General features: G+C 35.9%; 1 protein-coding gene across 5 annotated transcripts in view; it reads right to left on the bottom strand.

The window, feature by feature from the left end:
* COL19A1 (collagen type XIX alpha 1 chain) overlaps positions 1-20,328 on the bottom strand; it is a 356,800-nt gene that overhangs the window by 292,163 nt on the left and 44,309 nt on the right. For all 5 annotated transcript variants that reach the window (XM_054492353.2, XM_054492351.2, XM_063666306.1 and 2 more), the window contains exons 5-6: positions 4,299-4,422; positions 2,625-2,900 (exon numbers count right to left, since the gene is read on the bottom strand). In XM_054492353.2, the coding sequence (XP_054348328.2) occupies positions 2,625-2,900; positions 4,299-4,422 (400 nt within the window). The remainder of the gene's footprint in view (positions 1-2,624; positions 2,901-4,298; positions 4,423-20,328) is intronic.

Here is a 20,328-nt window from a genome sequence, read left to right as displayed (position 1 = left end):
AAGGAAAAAAAAATTTTTATCTATATTTCATGAATTCTGTCTAAAACCTATTGATTTTATATTATATTGGTATAATCTAAGAAAGGCTAACAACCTTTTTACAAAAATAATTGATTCCTTCTATTTGCTTAGCAGATTTCTCTTTTTTTGGCATTTGGACATGAAATTAACTGTAGTTCAAGGAAAGTATAATCATGCCTTTAAATGCAAGATCAAATCACCACATAAGAAAAAGTAAATAGTACTGATTATTAATAAAATAGCAATATAACAAATTCTTAAATAGGCTGTTTGAATTCTTCAAGCACTGAAATGTTGTATTAAATAATGCATTATTTTGAGGTCAATAAGTACTTTATATAGAAAGACCCAACTCTAATCTTATAATAATTAATCCTATAATAATAGAAAGCAGGCATTTGTGATTAGTGGTGAATCTCTACTCCAACTTTAAAAGCAAAAAGGGGGGAAAAAAACTATAACTTTTACTTTTCACCTCAGATGAACAAAATAAATTCAGTTCATAGAATGCATTAAGAACTCCAGACATCTTACAGATTCATGAGCAGCCTAAGATTTGCAGAAAATGCAAAATCATGAGACTAAATGAAATGTAATGATTTATGTTCTGTAACTTTTTGCAAGGTTATTAAGGTTAATTTTTATTTATAAAATTTGAATACACTGTCTTACATAGTATAATGAAATACCAGCAGTAACATATGAATTATTTAGAATGAAGAATGAGAACTCCAGTTAATTAATATTGTTCTTAACTAAACTTATTTATTATCACTGTTATCAAAATAGTCGATAAATATTGAAATCCTATTATGTACCATCCATTGTACCAGGTCCTGCTTATGAATTGTTTTACTTAACTAAAGATAGATGATCAGTTTTCAAAGGATTACAACCTAATTGAGTTCCATGACATTGAAATGACAGTCAGAATAGTTTATGCTTTGTTTATTCATTCATTACTTTAGAATGCTTCACTGATATAGTGCTTTAGAAGGAGAATGCTTAAGGCTAAATCTGTACTGATGCTTGTCAAAATGCTGAGTTGATTTTAAAAAAAAATCTTCATATCAGTTTTGTCACTTTCTCACAAAAACACACAGGTGGGATATGTGAAATAAAACTAAATCATGATAATTTTTTTCAATAACACACAGCCCAAATAAACACATTTTCACACCATAACAGATCTTACGAATCACAGAGCTTGTACGGAGATGATGAAAAATTAATCCACTCAAAGTTTCAGTAGAACCAAGAATCTTTTATAAAAATATATATTTTGTTTGTTTAACTCAAACAGTGACTATCTCCAAAAATACTGCATCATTGTGACATGCCTTCAAGTTTATCCTCAGATGAACCAAGAATCCACATGAAATTATGAAACCACTGTAATACCATGGTTTTTACCTATATCCTTTTTATAAGGATTCACGTGATATTCTTTAGCCTCAAATTGTGGGATCAATTCTTTTTTTGTTTGTTTGTTTTTTGTTTTTTGAGACAGAGTCTTGCTCTGTCACTCAGGCTGGAGTGCAGTGGCATGATCTTGGCTCACTGTAACCTCCCGCTCCTGCCTCAGTCTCCTGAGTAGCTGGGATTACAGGTGTGTGCTGCCACACCTGGCTATTTTTTTGTATTTTTAGTAGAGATGGGGTTTCACCATGTTAGCCAGGATGGTCTCGATCTCCTGACCTCATCATCCGCCCACCTCGGCCTCCCAAAGTGCTGGGATTACAGGCATGAGCCACCGCACCTAGCCCGGGATCAATTCTATCCTAGGGTGAGAAGTTAATGAGACACAGGACATAGAACACTCAATCTTCTTAGATTGAGGTCCAAGACTGGATCCCGTTCTTGCAAAAACTCTAAGAAATAAACTATAAACTGTTTATACATAATAAACTAAGAAAACGTGCAGCCATCAAATTTAGATATATCTAACTTTTTTTAAGATTACAGACCTTGTTCTCTAGGGAAATCAATAATAAATCTATATCATGTTAGCTTCAAATGTAATATTTAAAGGAACTTTTTATCCAAAAGGGTTTTACTAGGCAATTTTTCTCTTTCAAATGACCTACTAATACATTTAGTGACTTTTTCCGTACAATAGAACCCTGAAAAACCATTATAAGCTTATAAAAAATAGTCTGCAATACAAAGTAATTGCTATTGTAAGGATGAATAGTCTATTGTTCTTGAATGAAAATAGCAGATAATCTGGAACCATTTAATTTAAACTTCAGCTTTTTCCAGTCCTTTCTATTTAAAACATATGAACTTAGACCAAGATTATATTTTGTATCATATTTTCAATTTTTACTTTTAATAATCTAATTTTTTAAGGCATGACCTAATTATTTTAAATTCTCAGGCTGGAGAAAATGGGTATAAAATGGAGTGAAAATAATATATGTGAAAATACAATTGGAAATAACATAACTGTTCTTCACACATCTGACGGCAAATTAATTAAATTAATAAAATTGATGAGAAGGGAATCTATTACACAGTAATAAAAGGAGGATGTTTTTAATAAGATTTTTTCTTTTAGTTAGAAATTTTAGTTCTCTTTCACAACCAACATCACAACTTACATCCACAGGCTTGCCATCTGAAGCTCGCGTAGCAATAACTGTCCGTCCATGGAAATCCACAGTGTCCTTTTCATCAGTCTGCCTCCTCGCAATTAAATTACAATCCATATAAAGTGAAATGATCTGCGATTGTATACTAATGCCAAGTTTGTGCCACTGACGATCAAACAAAGGACGGAGTTCTCGATTTCTAAAAATGTAGTTCAACACATCTCCCTCCGTGGCTTGAAACATAAATTCCACCACCTTCTTTCCACCATCAACTACTATAGAAATCTGCAAAAAGTAAAGTATCTTTAAATGTTTTAAAAATCAATGTTCAAAATTATTAAAGCACAGAAAGAAAAGCTCAAGATGCATATTAGTATAACTGAGGCACTTAGTAAAATATTTTAGATGATACTTGTGTCCACCAGGTTTATTAAAATAAAAGAACAGCAAACACCACTACAAAAATGGTTTAGAAATGGAGCATTCTGATGAATGTAATATGCTGCTTCCTAACAGAACATCTAAGAGTGTGTGTGTGTGTGTGTGTGTGTGTGTGTGTAGTTATTTTAAATGTTTATCTAAACCATTTATAAGTTTATATATACATAATTTATATACATTATAGATAAAATTTTATAAGATATATAAATTATTGCTCTGTATTAGTAACAGAGGAATTTAAGGTTACCAATTTAAGAAGACTAAGAATATGATCATTTCCCTAAGTAGGGAAGCTAAGATCAATTCTTTCACCACTGATACTTTGCAAGGAACAGAGAAAACACATTTTATAGAGGACATACTCTTGGTTGATCTACTCATCATAAAATTGTAGCTGTATTAACAGATTAAAAGATCAGTGATGATTTAAAACATTTCAACGGATATGTATACAAGTAAAAACTAATGTATGGTGCCAGTAAGTAATTTTGAGGTTCCTCTCCCCTCGCTGGAGTGCCAGCATTCCCTCTTTTCAGCCCAAATGCCATCTCTTCTACATGCTTTCCTAGATTCCTGCTCTCTCCATCCCCTAATTCTGATGAGCTGCCCTTTCTGTGCTCCCATTGTCCATACCCAACACTAAGCTTAACTCTACCACTGCACTTGTTCCACTGTATTATAATTATGCTATATTATGTTGTTCTCCTAGATGTCATCTCCTTACGCCTTATGCTCCCTGATAATACAAATTCTGTTTTTCAGATCTCTTTTCTTGTCACTACCGAGCATATAGCATGTGTTCCATAAATTTTTATTGATGGGATAAATATTTAAGTCTCAACTCTATTCACCAAGAGTTGTCCAATGAAACAATGAACTGCTTTAAAAATAATATATAACATTAGAGACAACAGAAAGTGAAGAATGTGTTAGTTAGAAAGAATTAGTTAATGAAGCAGTTGTAAAGAGAAGGCAGTTTTACATCTTTAAACAAAATATGTACCTAGAAGTAAAATAAAAACAAAAAGTAACACGATGTTATCCACTATACTCTCATATTACGGATCTCAGCAAGGCCATCCTAACTATGAGAATACTTGCATTTTCTTGTTGATGATCCCTCTAAAGGATAGAACATTTGGATACTAGATCTACTCGCAAATCTGTGCACACAGTTCAAATAATTCACCTGGCTTAATCACACAAGGAAAACTAATGAGCACAACTCTAATGGTACTTTACCTGTGGAATATTCTGCTGGTTTAAAACCTGCCACAGAAACCACCGTTCCTTCTTGGCATTTCTTCGTACTCGAAACATGGCAGCTACTGAGTACTCCTCAGGAAGGCCTTTGGGAAATATGTCACTGTGGGGGGAAAACAAAGAACTTTTGTGGGGAAACTGGAGATTGCAAGAAAAGAAAATCTAGGTATAAAGCTCTGTGTAACACAATATCTCAGTCACATTTTTCTCAGTAAATGTGTAACTTATGCACTTTTCTCTTTTTTAAAATATCTTCTGGTACAGTGTTGTTAAAGCTTGGAGTGTATAAAAATGAGTGAAGAGATTACAGTATTAAATTGTGACATTTTCTTATTCAACAAGATATTGAACAGAAGAAAATCTCAGAATTCACTGCAGTCTGACAAACAGTAGAGATTTATCAAGGAAATAAAATGGTAGAACTTGATTTTGTTAGTAGAGGTACAGAGAATTTTAAAAAACACTAGTAATAAGTAAATGAATATTTTCCAAAGAAACTTTTTCATATTAAATTCTTGCAAATGAGTTCCTAATACTGATTTCCTAGTCCCAACTGAAGACCATGCTAAATATAACATGGATATTTTACCTTTATTTTTCACTTTGCTTCTATATACCTGTTAGCTTTTTCTTGCTTTGTGCTATTGTCATACAAATAAATCACATCTTTATATTTTATATTCCCATCAATGAAGATTTCTAATATTGCTTTATGTATGTATGTATTTATACAACTGTATTTTAAATCTGATAAGAAAATAAAAGAAACACAGACAAAGTACATTTATTCTGGCTTTTATATTTATTTATGTAATTAACTTTTCCAGTGCTTTTTATGTCATTGTTTGGATTTGAGTTACTGTCTAGTTTCCTTTCATTCAGCCTAAAGGATTTCCTTCCTATTTCTTGTAGGGCAGATGCACTAGTCTCAAATTCTGGGTTTTTTTAATTCTTAATTTCACCTTCAGTTTTGAAGGACAGTTTTGCTGGATATAGAATTCTTGATTTACAGTCTTTTTCCTTCAATAGGTTGACTATGTCATCCCACTGCTTTCTGGTCTCCATAGTTTCTGATGAGAAGTCAGCTTACTCATATTGAGAACTTCTTGTTTTCTGTTTTGGTTAACTACTTCTCTCTTGCTGCTGTAAAAATTCTGTCTTTGACTTTTGGCAGTTTGGTTATCATGTGACTAAGTGTGGATCTCTTTCAGTTTGTCCTTCTTGGAGTCTCTTGAGCTTCCTAAATGTATAAATTAATAATTTTTACCAAATTTGAGGAATTTGCATTTCTTATTTGTTCAAATAGTCTTTCTTTACTCTCTCTCCACTCCTAGAATTCCTATTATGCATGCCTGCTGGTATTACACAGTCTTGAAACTCTGTTCATTTTTCTTCATTTTTTTCCCCCTGATCTGCAGACTAATTGAACTATCCTCAAGTTCCTGGATTCTTTCTTCTCCTACCTCAGATCAGTTCTTGAGCCCCTCTTGTAAATTTTTCATTTCTGTTTTATATTTTTCTATTCAAAAATTTGATTTGATGCTTCTTAATAATTTCTACTTATTAATATTCTCTATTTGGTAAGACATCATTCTCATACTTTTCTTTAGTTCATTATAGTTTCCTTTAGTTACTTAAATATATTTAAAATAGCAGACAAAGTTATTGTTAAGTAAGTTCAATGTCTAGGTTTCCTCAGAAACAGTTTCTATTGGCCACTCTTTTATCTGTACATAGTTTTGCATACCTTGTTTTTTGCATATCTTCTAATTGTTCATTGAAAAGACCACAGTCAATATCATACTGAATGGGCAAAAACTGGAAGCATTCCCTTTGAAAACTGGCACAAGACAGGGATGCCCTCTCTCACCTCTCCTATTCAACATAGTGTTGGAAGTTCTGGCCAGGGCAATCAGGCAGGAGAAAGAAATAAAGGGTTTTCAATTAGGAAAAGAGGAAGTCAAATTGTCCCTGTTTGCAGATGACATGATTGTATATCTAGAAAACCCCACTGTCTCAGCCCAAAATCTCCTTAAGCTGATAAGCAACTTCAGCAAAGTCTCAGGATACAAAATCAATGTGCAAAAATCACAAGCATTCTTATACACTAATAACAGACAAACAGAGAGCCAAATCATGAGTGAACTTCCATTCACAACTGCTTCAAAGAGAATAAAATACCTAGGAATACAACTTACAAGGGATGTGAAGGACCTCTTCAAGGAGAACTACAAACCACTGCTCAATGAAATAAAAGAGGATACAAACAAATGGAAGAACATTGCATGCCCATGGATAGGAAGAATCAATATCATGAAAATGGCCATATTGCCCAAGGTAATTTATGGATTCAATGCCATCCCCATTAGGCTACCAATGACTTTCTTCACAGAATTGGAAAAAACTACTTTAAAGTTCATATGGAACCAAAAAAGAGCCCGCATTGCCAAGTCAATCCTAAGCCAAAAGAATAAAGCTGGAGGCATCCCACTACCTGACTTCAAACTATACTACAAGGTTACAGTAACCAAAACAGCATGGTACTGGTACCGAAACAGAGATATAGACCAATGGAACCTCAGAATAATACCACACATCTACAACCATCTGATCTTTGACAAACCTGACAAAAACAAGAAATGGGGAAATGATTCCCTGTTTAATAAATGGTGCTGGGAAAACTGGCTAGCCATATGTAGAAAGCTGAAACTGAATCCCTTCCTTACACCTTACACAAAAATTAATTCAAGATGGAGTAAAGACTTAAATGTTAGACCTAAAACCATAAAAACCCTAGAAGAAAACCTAGGCAATACCATTCAGGTCATAGGCATGGGCAAGGACTTCATGTCTAAAACACCAAAAGCAATGGCAACAAAAGCCAAAATTGACAAATGGGATCTCATTAAACTAAAGAGCTTCTGCACAGCAAAAGAAACTACCATCAGAGTGAACAGGCAACCTACAGAATTGGAGAAAATTTTTGCATATCTACTCATCTAACAAAGTGCTAATATCCAGAATCTACAAAGAACTCAAACAAACTTACAAGAAAAAAACAAATAACTCCATCAAAAAGTGGGCAAAGGATGTGAACAGACACTTCTCAAAAGAAGACATTTATGCAGCCAAAAGACACATGAAAAAATGCTCATCATTACTGGCCATCAGAGAAATGCAAATCAAAACCACAATGAGATACCATCTCACACCAGTTAGAATGGCAATCATTAAAAAGTCAGGAAACAACAGGTGCTGGAGAGGATGTGGAGAAATAGGAACACTTTTACACTGTTGGTGGGACTGTAAACTAGTTCAACCACTGTGGAAGACAGTGTGGCAATTCCTCAAGGATCTAGAACTAGAAATACCATTTGACCCAGCCATCCCATTACTGGGCATATACCCAAAGGATTATAAATCATTCTGCTATAAAGACACATGCACACGTATGTTTACTGCGGCACTATTCACAACAGCAAAGACTTGGAACCAACCCAAGTGTCCATCAGTGATAGACTGGATTAAGAAAATGTGGCACATATACACCATGGAATACTATGCAGCCATAAAAAAGGATGAGTTCATGTCCTTTGTAGGGACATGGATGAAGCTGGAAACCATCATTCTCAGAAAACTATCGCAAGAACAAAAAACCAAACACTGCATGTTCTCACTCATAGGTGGGAATTGAACAATGAGAACACTTGGACACAGGAACGGGAACATCACACACCGGGGCCTGTCATGGGGTGGGGGAAGGGGGGAGGGATAGCATTAGGAGATGTACCTAATGTAAATGATGAGTTAATGGGTGCAGCACACCAACATGGCACATGTATACATATGTAACAAACCTGCACATTGTGCACATGTACCCTAGAACTTAAAAGTATAATTTAAAAAAAGAAAGAAAAGTAGACATTTAAAATAATATAATATGGTAACATTGGAAATTAGACTCTACCTGTCAATGATTTGCTGTTGGTGCTGTCTGTTGTCTTTATTGTTGCTGCTTTTTATTTGCTTAGTCACTTTCCTGGATAAATTCTGTAAAGTGTGTGACTCCTGCAGTCTCTGCTCATTTAGCTTAGTAGTCAACTAATGATTGAATAGTTAAACACCTTTGACCTAAAAGCATCCCAGCCTTTGCTGAAGGCCTATGTGTGTGATGGAAAATGCCTTAAATGTTCAGGCTGGTAGTTTATAAATCACCTTAGCCTTCATGTTCTGCTTGTTCAGAGCTTGGAGTTTGGCCAGAGATAAGATTTTAAGGCCTTTTCAGGCCTTTCCTGAGTTTTCACACAGCCATGTAACATAGAAATATGTGTCTGGAGTCCTACAAATATGTTGGAGCTTTCTAGTGCCCTCTATGGATGTCTTCTTCCCTGGTTTTTTCTTTAAAAATTTTTTTGATCAGCTTCTTGTTTATTCCAGTTATAACTGCTGCCTCAAGCAGCTGCAATATTAAACAACTGCCACTGATTATTTTCAATTAATGTCCAGAAGAAAAGGCTATTCTTACAAGCTCTGATCAGGTCAAATAAAGACCAACTAAGAATTGGGGTTTTTAGGGAACTACCAGGCAGGAAAAATCATGGCAATTCCCTGAAAATTGAGCTTTTAATGAACTTCACACTCTTTCTTCTCTTTCCAGCAGCTGCTAGGCAGCTAGTTTTCACTGTGATTCTGAAGCTACTGGTTTTCAAGCCTACCATGTGTTGGAGAGAGAGGGATATGAATAGGATAAGTTAAAATGCCATAAAGCCTGCTAGTCTTACTGAGATTCAATGTTTTTCTTGAATAATCACTTATTAGATTGTGAAAGCCCCTTAAAAAGTTCTGAATATATTGATTTTGACAAATTTTGCCTCTGTTCTTATTGCTTTTTTTGAGGAGTAGATTTTCTGAAATCCTTCAGAAATAACAAATTGTTATTTTTAGCCACTAAGTTTTGTAGTGGTTTCTTACAAAGCAAAAGACAACAAAAACATTTTTCTCTTCATTTTCTACTTAGGATGATAGTCATGCAGTCACCAGTCCATCTGTTATTAAGACTGAAAGCTCTTTGAAAGCAAGGACAGCATTTAACATATCTTTGTATCATTCACAAAGCCTAAGTGCAGACCCAACAGGGCACTTTATCTGTTGAATGAGTGAGTGATCCAGCAAATGAGAGACACAGACGTACTTAATTTTGATATGATACTTTGATGTTTAATAAACAAAAACTAAATAGAGGTCGGGTGTGGTGGCTCACACCAGTAATCCCAGCACTTTGGGAGGCCGAGGCGGGCAGATCACTTGAGGTCAGGAGTTTGAGACCTGCCTGGCCAACATTGTGAAACCCCATTTCTACTAAAAACACAAAAATTAGTCAGGCATGGTGGCACGCGCCTGTAATCCCAGCTACTCAGTTGGCTGGGGCAGGAGAATTGCTTGAACCCAGGAGGTGAAGGTTGCAGTGAGCCGAGATTGCACCACTGCATTCCAGCCTGAGTGACAGAGTAAGACTCCATCTCAAAAAAAAAAACCTAAATAGAATTATTTTTCAATAATTTATAATCTAGTTCCAAAGCTGAAAATATTTTTGCTCTCATGAGTAGTTTCTGCTGTGACAAAAAAATAAGATTATCAATACTTATATATAACAATTATATTTTAAAATATACATTGAAATAAATTTAGTTATATTTAAAGAATAATTGATTTTTTAATCTAAGTTTATAATGAATGAAAATCCTTACAATTACTATATTTCCCTTTCAGAAATTTATATTGTGCTTTCAAGACCAAATGTGATTTTGCTTGCCAAAATTATGCTATTTGAAGAAAAACTTCTGCATTTTAAAAATAAAATATTAAAAAATATATCTACTCTTAAAAACTATGCTTGTTGTTTATACCACACAAGCACAAACACTTAACATGACACAGAATAGTTTCTCTGGGTCTTGCCAAAATTTCTGTTACAAAAGAGGCCATATTGGGTTACCAGAGAGATATAATGACAGCTTGCTATGTCTAAGATATCCATGCTTGAATATTTTGAATGGAGTGTAATTTCCTATAAGAAATCCTATCCATTGCTTATTCAGTGATACTCCCATTACGAAAAATATCGTTGATCCTTACTTGCTAAGTTCATTCATATATATATATATATATATATATACACGTATATATATATACGTGTATATATATACATGGCTAGAAATTCTCAATGGGATATTTCCTCCCTTCCCTCCATTTTATACATGTTCTATGTAGTTCAATGTCATAAATAAAAATTTTATCCACATAAATTAATACTAACCTACATTTGAAGCCTAGACTCAGTGAAATTTAAGTGTAATTTATACTTTATTTTAAATTGTCTACTTTTCTACACATTAATTAACGTCATCTAAATATTCATGGGCCTATGAGGGCACAAGTATATCAGATTAATAAAATGTTCAATATAAAATCAATATTTTAAATATATGGCTAACTAAACATCATACAGTCAAACTAAAGTTGGTCGAAGTGCTCCAGGCATGTCAAGGGAAAACTGTTGCCTGGGAGTCCACTTCACACTGGCCTCTGAGGGTGGGAGCCAGCTCTAGATATAATCTGGAGTATCTCTGAAGCCTTGTAATTCATATATCTTGGATTCCTTTAAACTTGTAATTCACTTCAATGTTGCAGAAATCTAAAATGTAGCTTGCATCTGCTCTCTGACATTCTCTATGTACAGCAGCCCTCTGTTTAATCATAAAATGGAAGAAAACCACATGAAACATCGGGGAAGTGACCAGGGGATCAGAAATAGGGCTCCTTAAAAATGACTAATTACAGTACAAGCAGTGTCCAGGTGTCAGAACCACTGCCAGTGAGGCTTTGACCCCAATAAAAAATTTATTTCATAAAAATCTTAACATTAAAATGTTTCTTTCTTGGTGTTAAGATTAAGAAAGATTTTTATTTTTTTCTTTATATTTTCTCTACTTTCTCAATTTTTGCAAGGGGCATGAATTGGGCAGATGATCAGGTTTTTAAAAATTACAACTATTCCCATCTTGGGAAAAATAACCCTAACCTCTGATGTGACCTATAAATTATCCCTATATTCTTCAAGGACAGAGATGAGGGAGAATTGACACATACTGCACCCCCTCACACACATAAAAGGCCATATGCCTCAATATGTTGGCGGTGAGGCAAATTCTTTAAAAACTGATAAGGGCACTAACAAATATTATTTTTTCTATTTTGGTAGGTAAAAATTAAGTTGCAAAAGTCTAGAACTCCCAACCTATAGCCTTTATAATAAGTAAATCACTGAAGCATTAGAAGAAAACGCAAAACAAAAAACTTTCAAATAAAAACATACCTATGACAATATTTCACCCATTTACTTAAAACAGAGTATTTAATTACAAAGTTAATAGTAGTAATATACATGGAGTTGGATAAAAAATAACATTTTATTAACTCTGAAGCAATTCTACTGTATAGGACTTTAAGAATGAATTATATTTGTCCAAATTCCATATTAACTTCATTCTCTAGATTTTTTCCTACCTGATTAATGAAAATTTTTTTTCTGGTCAAAATTTACTTAAAACCATTAGGAAATACAAATAGAATAAAACCTAAAAGATTTCTGTATTACAGAAAAGATCTTGGCATGAGATACAGGAAGCATTTGATCACTCTATATTTGTATAATTGTTATTAAATAGATTGTACATTCAACTTTCTTCCTAACTATGAAGTGCTTTCACTAACAAGCCAAAACACCTAATTGTCTACTTTTAGAGCTTTCTTCCTGTCTGGAAAATCCTTATGTTTATAAAACACAAGCTCTGTTAATATTGAGATAGTCCCAAAAAGTCAGTCACACATTACTAACAAACTGTCTAATAATTAATTCTCACCTTGGAAAGCACAGAGCAGAGATCTGTGGGGACTGCTATGAAGCAAAGAAGTTCTAAGAGGGAAGACACAGAGAGAGAACAAATCCAGAGCAGGAAGCTCTCCTGAGTTAGACAGACAAAGATGAGATGCTGAGTCTTGGGCAGCAAATGTGTCACCTTAAGGCAGTGGGAGTTTGGGAGGAAAGTTCCAAAAAGGAGGGGATGTGAGATGCAACCAAGATAAACCTTGTCTATTTCTCTCTCCTGTGCTCTGGACTTACATACCTAAGTCCCTAGTAGGCACCTCCACGTGGAGGGGAAAGGCATTGTAATTAAATAACTGAAATTGAACGTTTTATATTGCTGCCTCAGCACATCCTTCCACAAGGATTCCGCATTTCAATAAAAGACATGGCTATTCACTCAGGTGCCCCACCCAAATCCCTGCAAGTTATTCTTTATTCCTGCCTTTCCTTTATTATCCCCCATCCTATCTAACCTATCAGCAAGTCTTACTGGTTTTTGTGTGTTTTTTTATGGGTTTATTTTTTTGAGGCAGGGTCTCACTCTGTCACCCAGGCAGGAGCACAGAGGTGTTGTCATGGTTCATTGCAGCCTCAACCTCCCAGGCTCAAGTGATCCTCCCACTTCAGCCTCCTATGTAGCTGGGACTATAGGCACATGCAGCCATGCCTGGCTAATTTTTTGTATTTTTTTGTAGAGATGGAATTTCGCCATGTTTCCTAGGTGGGTCTCAAACTCCTGGCCTCAAGGGATACATCTGCATTGGCCTCCCCAAGTTCTGGGATAACAGGCATGAGCCACCACCCCAAGCCCTTACTGTTTTTATCACCAAAACAGATCTTGACTCTGGCTACTTCTCTCCATCTCCACTATCACCACGCTAGCCCAAGCGGCCACCATCTCTCCCCAGGACTCCTGTTATAGTGTCCTGATTGTCCTCCTTCTTTTCCTTTCCTTACAATCTGGCCTGCACATAGCAGCTAGAATGAGCTTTTAAAATCAGACCAGGTCCCTCCCTTACTTATAACCTTCTAAAAGTGTTGCATGGTTGCTAGAATAAGATGCATTTCTCTGACCATGACCCATAAGGTATGATGTGATCTGACTCCTGCCTTCCTCTGACACATCATCTCCTATTCCAGTCTCTGTGTGGCACCCAGGCTCCAGGCACAGTGACTTGAGTTTTGTTCCTTGAACACACCAGGCTCATTGAGACCTTGGGCCTTTGTACTTCCTGTTTCCTCTCCTGGGACAGTCTTTCCCAGAGGTCTTCATTTACATCAAGATTACTCAACCCACCGCCCACTGGCCACATGCAGCTCAGGATGGCTTTGAATGAAGCCCAAACACAAATCTGTAAACTTTCTTAAAACATTATGAGATTTTTTTTGTGATTTTTTTTAAGCTCATCAGATATCATTACTGTTAGTATATTTGATGTGTGGTCCAAGACAATTCTTCTTCCAAAGTGGCTCAGGGAAGCCAAAAGATCGGACACCCTTGATTTAGATGGCTTTTCCTTACTGTTCAGGTCTCAGCTCAAATATCACTTCCCTTGAACAGTCTAAGATTGTCCTCACCCTAGTCACTATCTAACACATTACCTTGTTCTATTTTCTTCATAGGTGCCTACCTGACTTTTTAAGAATTACTGGTTTACATATTTATTGCTCGTTTTGTGGAATGTGATTTCCACAAAAACTGGGACCTGCAAGACTTGTGGCTGTAAATCAAGCATCTAGACTAGTACCTTGCATATAGGAAGCAGTCATAAAAATTTGTTCCATTCATGAGAATCCACAATGACGCCTATAACCAGTCCTAGTAGGTGATTAACACTTATGTTGCTCAGCATAAAATCTATGTTATCTTGCATAAGGCCTTAACATGGAGGCCTTATGAGACTATGCTATATCACATTCATCAGGAAAACAACAGATGGAAAAGGCAAATGCTATGTGATTCTAAAGCAGGTTAATCAAAAACTTTGATAGAAAAAGAAGTCCATTAACAAACACATCAGTTTCTTAATTTCAAAAAGAAGTTTAAAATCTCTACAGGCTGAAGCAAAATATAATAGCTGCTCCAATATTTCACCAAAAGTGTCTTCATAGAAGTCTTCAAGTCCTTGGAAATGTGTTAGTCATAAGAAACCACACATCATAGTTTCCTGTAGTTCTATACTCCTAAAGCTGAAAGGGACTTTGATAGTAATTTAGATCAATCATCTCACTTCATAAATGAGAAATTAAAATTGCAGACATTAAATAACTACCTCACCTTTACTCTGCCAGAGGTCAGGTTGGAACTTGAACTTATGACTTTTAATTCCAAGGTTAGTTTCTTCCAATATATCAAGTTGCTTGTATCTTTTTGAGCTTTCTTTTTTGGCTAAGAATAAAATTCCCCTCATCATTACCAACCTGACTTAAAAGTAATATTTTGGCACTATGAGGGGAAAAATATCTCTATTTTCCTAAGTATTAAGGAGGGATATAAGTAAATATATTAATTTCAAGAAATGAATAAATAAAATGTTTACAATCACACTATAATATTAACAACAACAATGAATCATATTTTGGGCTCCAAGCAAAGTATTCTGACATTTGCACATCCTACATGGCCAGTAGCCCTGAAAGGTAAATTATTACAGTTCCTTCCTCTAATGACATTTTGAGCATAGATCAGGAAGTATCACAAAACACACAGTTATGACTTCAAAATAGAAATTATTGCCTATTGGATTTTGGAAAAGATAGCCATGCTACAGAAGATGAAAACAAATCAGGAATATTTTCTCTCTAATTCCTTAGATCATTTTCTAGAAAACTCAGAAGTTTTCACCAAACATTTCTTTTCTTTTTAATTTTTATTTTTATTTTAAGTTCTGGGGTACATGTGCAGGATGCACAGGTTTGTTACATAGGTAAATGTGTGCCATGGTTCACCAAGCATTTCCTTAAAGATGAGTGTAATTTAAAGCTGGGCGCGGTGGCTCCCGCCTGTAATCCCAGCACTTTGGGAGGCTGAGGTGGGCAGATCACAAGGTCAGGAGATCGAGACCATCCTGGCTAACATGGTGAAACCCCGTCTCTACTAAACATACAAAAAATTAGCCGGGCGTGGTGGTGGGTGCCTGTAGTCCCAGCTACTTGGGAGGCTGAGGCAGGAGAATGGTGTGAACCTGGGAGGCAGAGCTTGCAGTGAGCTGAGATTGCGCCACTGCACTCCAGCCTGGGCAACAGCAACTCTGTCTAAAAAAAAAAAAAAAAAAAAAAGATGAGATGAGTGTAATTTTCAGGAAGTAGTAGTGAAAATTATGAGAACAGCATGTATACTAGTAACTAGGTAATGTGAAGAAAGGTAAAAAGTGTTCTGATAAATAGTACCTCTGTATTTATTTTCCTAATGAAAAGTAACACATTGGGATTTTCATACTTTGGGAAGAACAACAGTAGAATGGTAACCTAACTAAAAGATAAGTAATTTCTTAAAACGTGAAAATAATGATCATGTGACTATCTCAAATGATGACGGAAAGAAAGAGAAACTTTTGCACCAATCCTACATTATGGTTTTCCTGGCATACAGTAAACTTTCATTCTATTCATTCCCTGAGTTGTGAAATCAGGGCCTGCCATTGTTATCTACAAAGTTAACTTAATGAAGGTGAAGTATCTGGTCTCCCAGGAACAGAGGGTATCAACTGAACAAATAATGAGCATTCCCGGCTGTCCAATTAATGAGAAGCCAATACAAACTGCCTTAAGAGGATAAACTTTGCTTTTCAGACTCCCTTCCAGATGGTTAGCATTGTAAGTATGACAAAGTTGGGGAAAAGCAGAAAATTTTAAAATTAATTCACTATTTTAAAGTACATGCTCATATTTATTGACAGTTGTTTTATGGGGAGATAGAAGCAGACAGTAGGTTGCATTTATTCTCCATGACTAGGCCCTGGTGGGTTGTTGTCAAGAAAAATAAAGACAATAATGAAGCTCATAAATTTGTTTACTTATTAGTATATTAAGTAATTAGCAATTTCATTGTATAGCAAGTTCAAATTTGAGGTTTTTGTTCAGTGTTCCTAAAAGAACCACAGTTTGTAATATGGTTACGTCTCTGTGTAGTAACAGTTTGGTTTCAAATATACAAAAAGGAAAGGATAAAACCAAGCTACAGAACAAGAAAGGATTAGGAAGAAAACTCATGATTACCAGTTTCCTGTTTGATCTTTTGCTTAAATAAATAATAAGGAATGTGAGACAAGAACTAAAATATAAAAAAAAAGATGAAGAAACTTTTATAATTTCAGTGCTCATAAGCTGAAAAGCAAGATGACATTATTATTCTAGAGAAATTTCATTTCATAAATGATGTTCTAAAAATTTGTGTGTGAGATACATTCACATAGCAAAGTGTTTAAAAAGTTTAATTACTGATTACAGTGGTTCCGGAGGTAATTCTTCAACCAGCTCAAAGCATAAGCCTTGAAAGCAAAGTGCTATTTTGATAGAGCTAGAGTGAATTTTCCAGATCATATTTAACAAGACTAAGCTTTATTTATTTATTTAACAAGACCAAGCTTTATTTATTTAATTTTGCTTATAAAATTAAACAGCTAAATGGAAAAAAATCTATTTTTATATATCAAGAACTGGCTTCCAAATTAATTCTGCCATTCTGAGTAAGTGTGAGGCAGGGTTTAGGAAGAACTTCCGTATTTACAAGTATCAGTGAGGCCTCTGACTTGCTGAATATCTTCCAGGAAGAGAAATATGATACAAGTTACATTTCCTGAGAGTGAAGTGAGAGATGCTTGGAGTTTATAGTAAGTCATTTCTTTCCCAGCTGACATCCACCATCACCTGTCAAGTCACAAGCAATTTGGCTAGCAGGGCCTAGAGGGTTTGTCTGAAATGCCTTCCTCCCAGGCTGGGTGATGATGTTGGAGTTCCACAGCCACAGAGACTCTGAAATCTTAGCCCTTTTGTGTTTGCTGAGGGGATTCAGGCAAATAGGTTGTTAATGGGAAAACAAAGCTTGGATGACTCTCTAATAACCTCACGCCTGATCTGATTAGCACTAGTTCAATGTGGCATTGTAAACGACTTCCCATTGAAAACAAGTCCCCCTACTGGATGCCATCCAGATAACAAAAACCAAGGATAAATTACAGTCTGCTCTTTAGAAATGAGGATACTTTAGTAATGAGGATAACAAAAACCAAGGATAAATTAGACAGTCTGCTGTTTAGAAATTAGGATACTTTGAAGGTTAGTTTTTTCTGGTGTCCCTCAGCCAGGAAAGGTTATTTTTTTTTTAACCCTGGATTAAACCCAACCCTGCCCCCAAAAGGTCCTCTAAATTCTGAAGTATCCTTGGGTCCGAGAGCTCAACTGTTGCTTTAGGATCAGCCCGGGAGGTCCTAGACCTAATTGAAAGCTGTGATTTTCCCAATGGCATATGCACTCAGCTGTTTTTTTCTAGCATGTAGTGCTATTGCTACTACACCTCCACTTTTTTTTAAATATGAATAAAGTTCAAACCCCTCATGCCAGCAAGTAAGACCTTTCAGAACAGCCCATACTTTCAAGTCTTCTCCACCTCCAGACATTCTTCTCACCTGTGTTCATTAACCACATGTGATTTCTCACTATTCCTCAAATTGCTTTGACCTTTAAAACTACCATGATGCTCCCTCTAACTACCACAACACACACTGGCCCCTTGGCTCACCTGGTAAATTCACACTTCAAGGCTCAACTTTTCACTTCCTCTATGAAGCTTTTCCTGGCTTCATCTGTTCTCTCAGAGTTTATCATACATATATCTAAAAATTGCTATTATATTCCATAACAGCTCATTTTTGGCCTGTCCTTCCAAACAGAAATAATTCAATGGAGGGGACTGTTTCTATTCATCCTTAAATTCTCAGGGTTTAGCATATAGTATTTATTATCATTTGGGAATTGAATGAAATACTTTGTTAGTATTTCTTCTTTCACTGGCATCAAAGCTGAAGGTAGAAATAATAACGACAATATAACATAAAATATTTTTTCTCAATGTAGCCCTCTTAACCAAAAGAAACTTTACGTTATTATTGTGGGTAAATCAGAAGAGAGAGGCAAACATGAGGATAACAGAGAGAATTGCCTAGTATTCATACCTTTTATTTTTTAATTTTTTGAGACAGGGTCTCACTCTGTCACTCAGGCTGGAGCGTAGTGGCATGATCAGGGCTCACTGCAGCCTCAACCTCCCTGGGCTCAAGCAATCCTCCCACCTGAGGCTCCTGAGTAGCTATGACTACAGGGATACACCACCATACCTGGCTAACTTTTTTGTATTTTGTAGAGACAGGGTTTTGCTATGTTACTCAAGCTGATCTCGAACTCCTGGGCTCAAGCGATCTGCCTGCCTCAGCCTCCCAAAGTGCTAGGATTACTGGTGTGAGCCACCGTGCCTGGCCTCTACTGGCTTTTGAGACTCACAAATGATGGTGAGCCAGGAGTTGATAGGACTATATTTATTAAACACTCTGTGAGGCTCTGTGCCCAAGATATACTGCCTCAGGGCTGAAGGGACAGTTAGAGAAGGGGTCTTTAGATCTCTGCCACCACCTTCCAAAGCACACATGCACACCTCACACAGTCGTAAGCCACAGGGTAACTCTGGCACCTGTAGGCCAAGAATGAGCAGCCATGAGCAGTGGTTGGGTCTCACAGAGTAGGATTTTCATGGAGAGAGCTCCCCAGCAATGGCAACAGCAACATGCATTGATAAGAAAATTAGAAAACAAAAAGAAAAGCATATCTGCTTTTGAACATGAACACATGTGCATCACTTTTGGGGCTCCCAGAAATAACAAGAGTAGGTTTTAAGCAGTTATGTATGTAGAAAGTAGAAGTCATATCAATTTACGCATTGATGTTAATATAATATCATTTAAATCCACATATTAATGAGGCCTGAGAACATTTAGATTACACAAGTCAGAATGAGATCAGAATTATGTAAGAATTATAGAAAAAGTGGTATTGGACCACCAAAAAAAGAAGGAAACTTGAAGGACATTAGTGAGGGCTTAGGGTAGAATATAGCAGGCGTACTAAGCTTTCTAGGATATGTAGGATTCCAATGGGCAGAAAAGGTGGGCATGGTACGACAGAGAGAGACAGAAATGGGTTCACAAAGGAAGTTTAGTGCAACACCTAGGTCAACGCTGGCATTGGAGATAGGACAGCTGTCACCGGCAACTATGAGGGAGAAATTTCCATAGTGTTCAAGAAGTCCTAGTCAGATTTTAATGGGCTAAGGGATGTGTGAAGAAGTAAAAGTGGACAGTAACATTGTTCTTTTAAGAAGTCTGTGAGTAAAGGGGACTGCCCAGGGAAAATGTTTCTATAATAGGGAAGGATTAAGTATATATTTGTAGAGTAAGAGGCCAGGATACTGTGGAGAGGAGCACTGAAGACCCAAGAGCAGGGAGATCATGGGTGGATCAAGGTCTTAGAGGAGGCTGGCTAGGAGAGGATTAAGAGCACAAGTGAAGGGGTTAACCTTTGAAAGAAGGGGGGTTGCCTCCAGGGAGAACAGCTGAAACTAAGAAATTATGAAGTAGAGAGAAGTTGAGATTGTTCAAATAAGAAAAATAACTTTTTTCACTGAACTTATGATTGTTTCCAAATTACTTAGATATAGCCATGGTGAAAGGAATTAATCAAGTCAATTATTTGAATATTTTATTACTTTAGTCTAAAATTATTAAAATGTCACCTAATTTGGAAAAAAAAAGTGTCTTAGGAAACATAAGTGCTGACCTAAATGAGATAATGAACAAGATGTAGGAAACTTACAGGAATCACATAAAATAACATAAGCATAGTTTTTCTGCTACCATGTTTATTTTCTAATTAGCATTTGTGGCTAAGTTGAAAGAATTGAAATGACAATAAAGTAATGATTTATCAGTTGGCACAATTATTCTTCCTTAGTTGACATAGATTTCAAAGTTTATTATTGAAATTATAATTATATCCTACAATCTGACTGTGTCTGAGAAGGAGGATTAGACT

Source organism: Pongo pygmaeus, chromosome 5 (genome assembly GCF_028885625.2).
Source record: "Pongo pygmaeus isolate AG05252 chromosome 5, NHGRI_mPonPyg2-v2.0_pri, whole genome shotgun sequence".
NCBI lineage: Eukaryota > Metazoa > Chordata > Mammalia > Primates > Hominidae > Pongo > Pongo pygmaeus.
The sequence above is the reverse complement of the archived record's forward strand: the minus strand, read 5'-3'. Positions and strand labels throughout refer to the sequence as shown.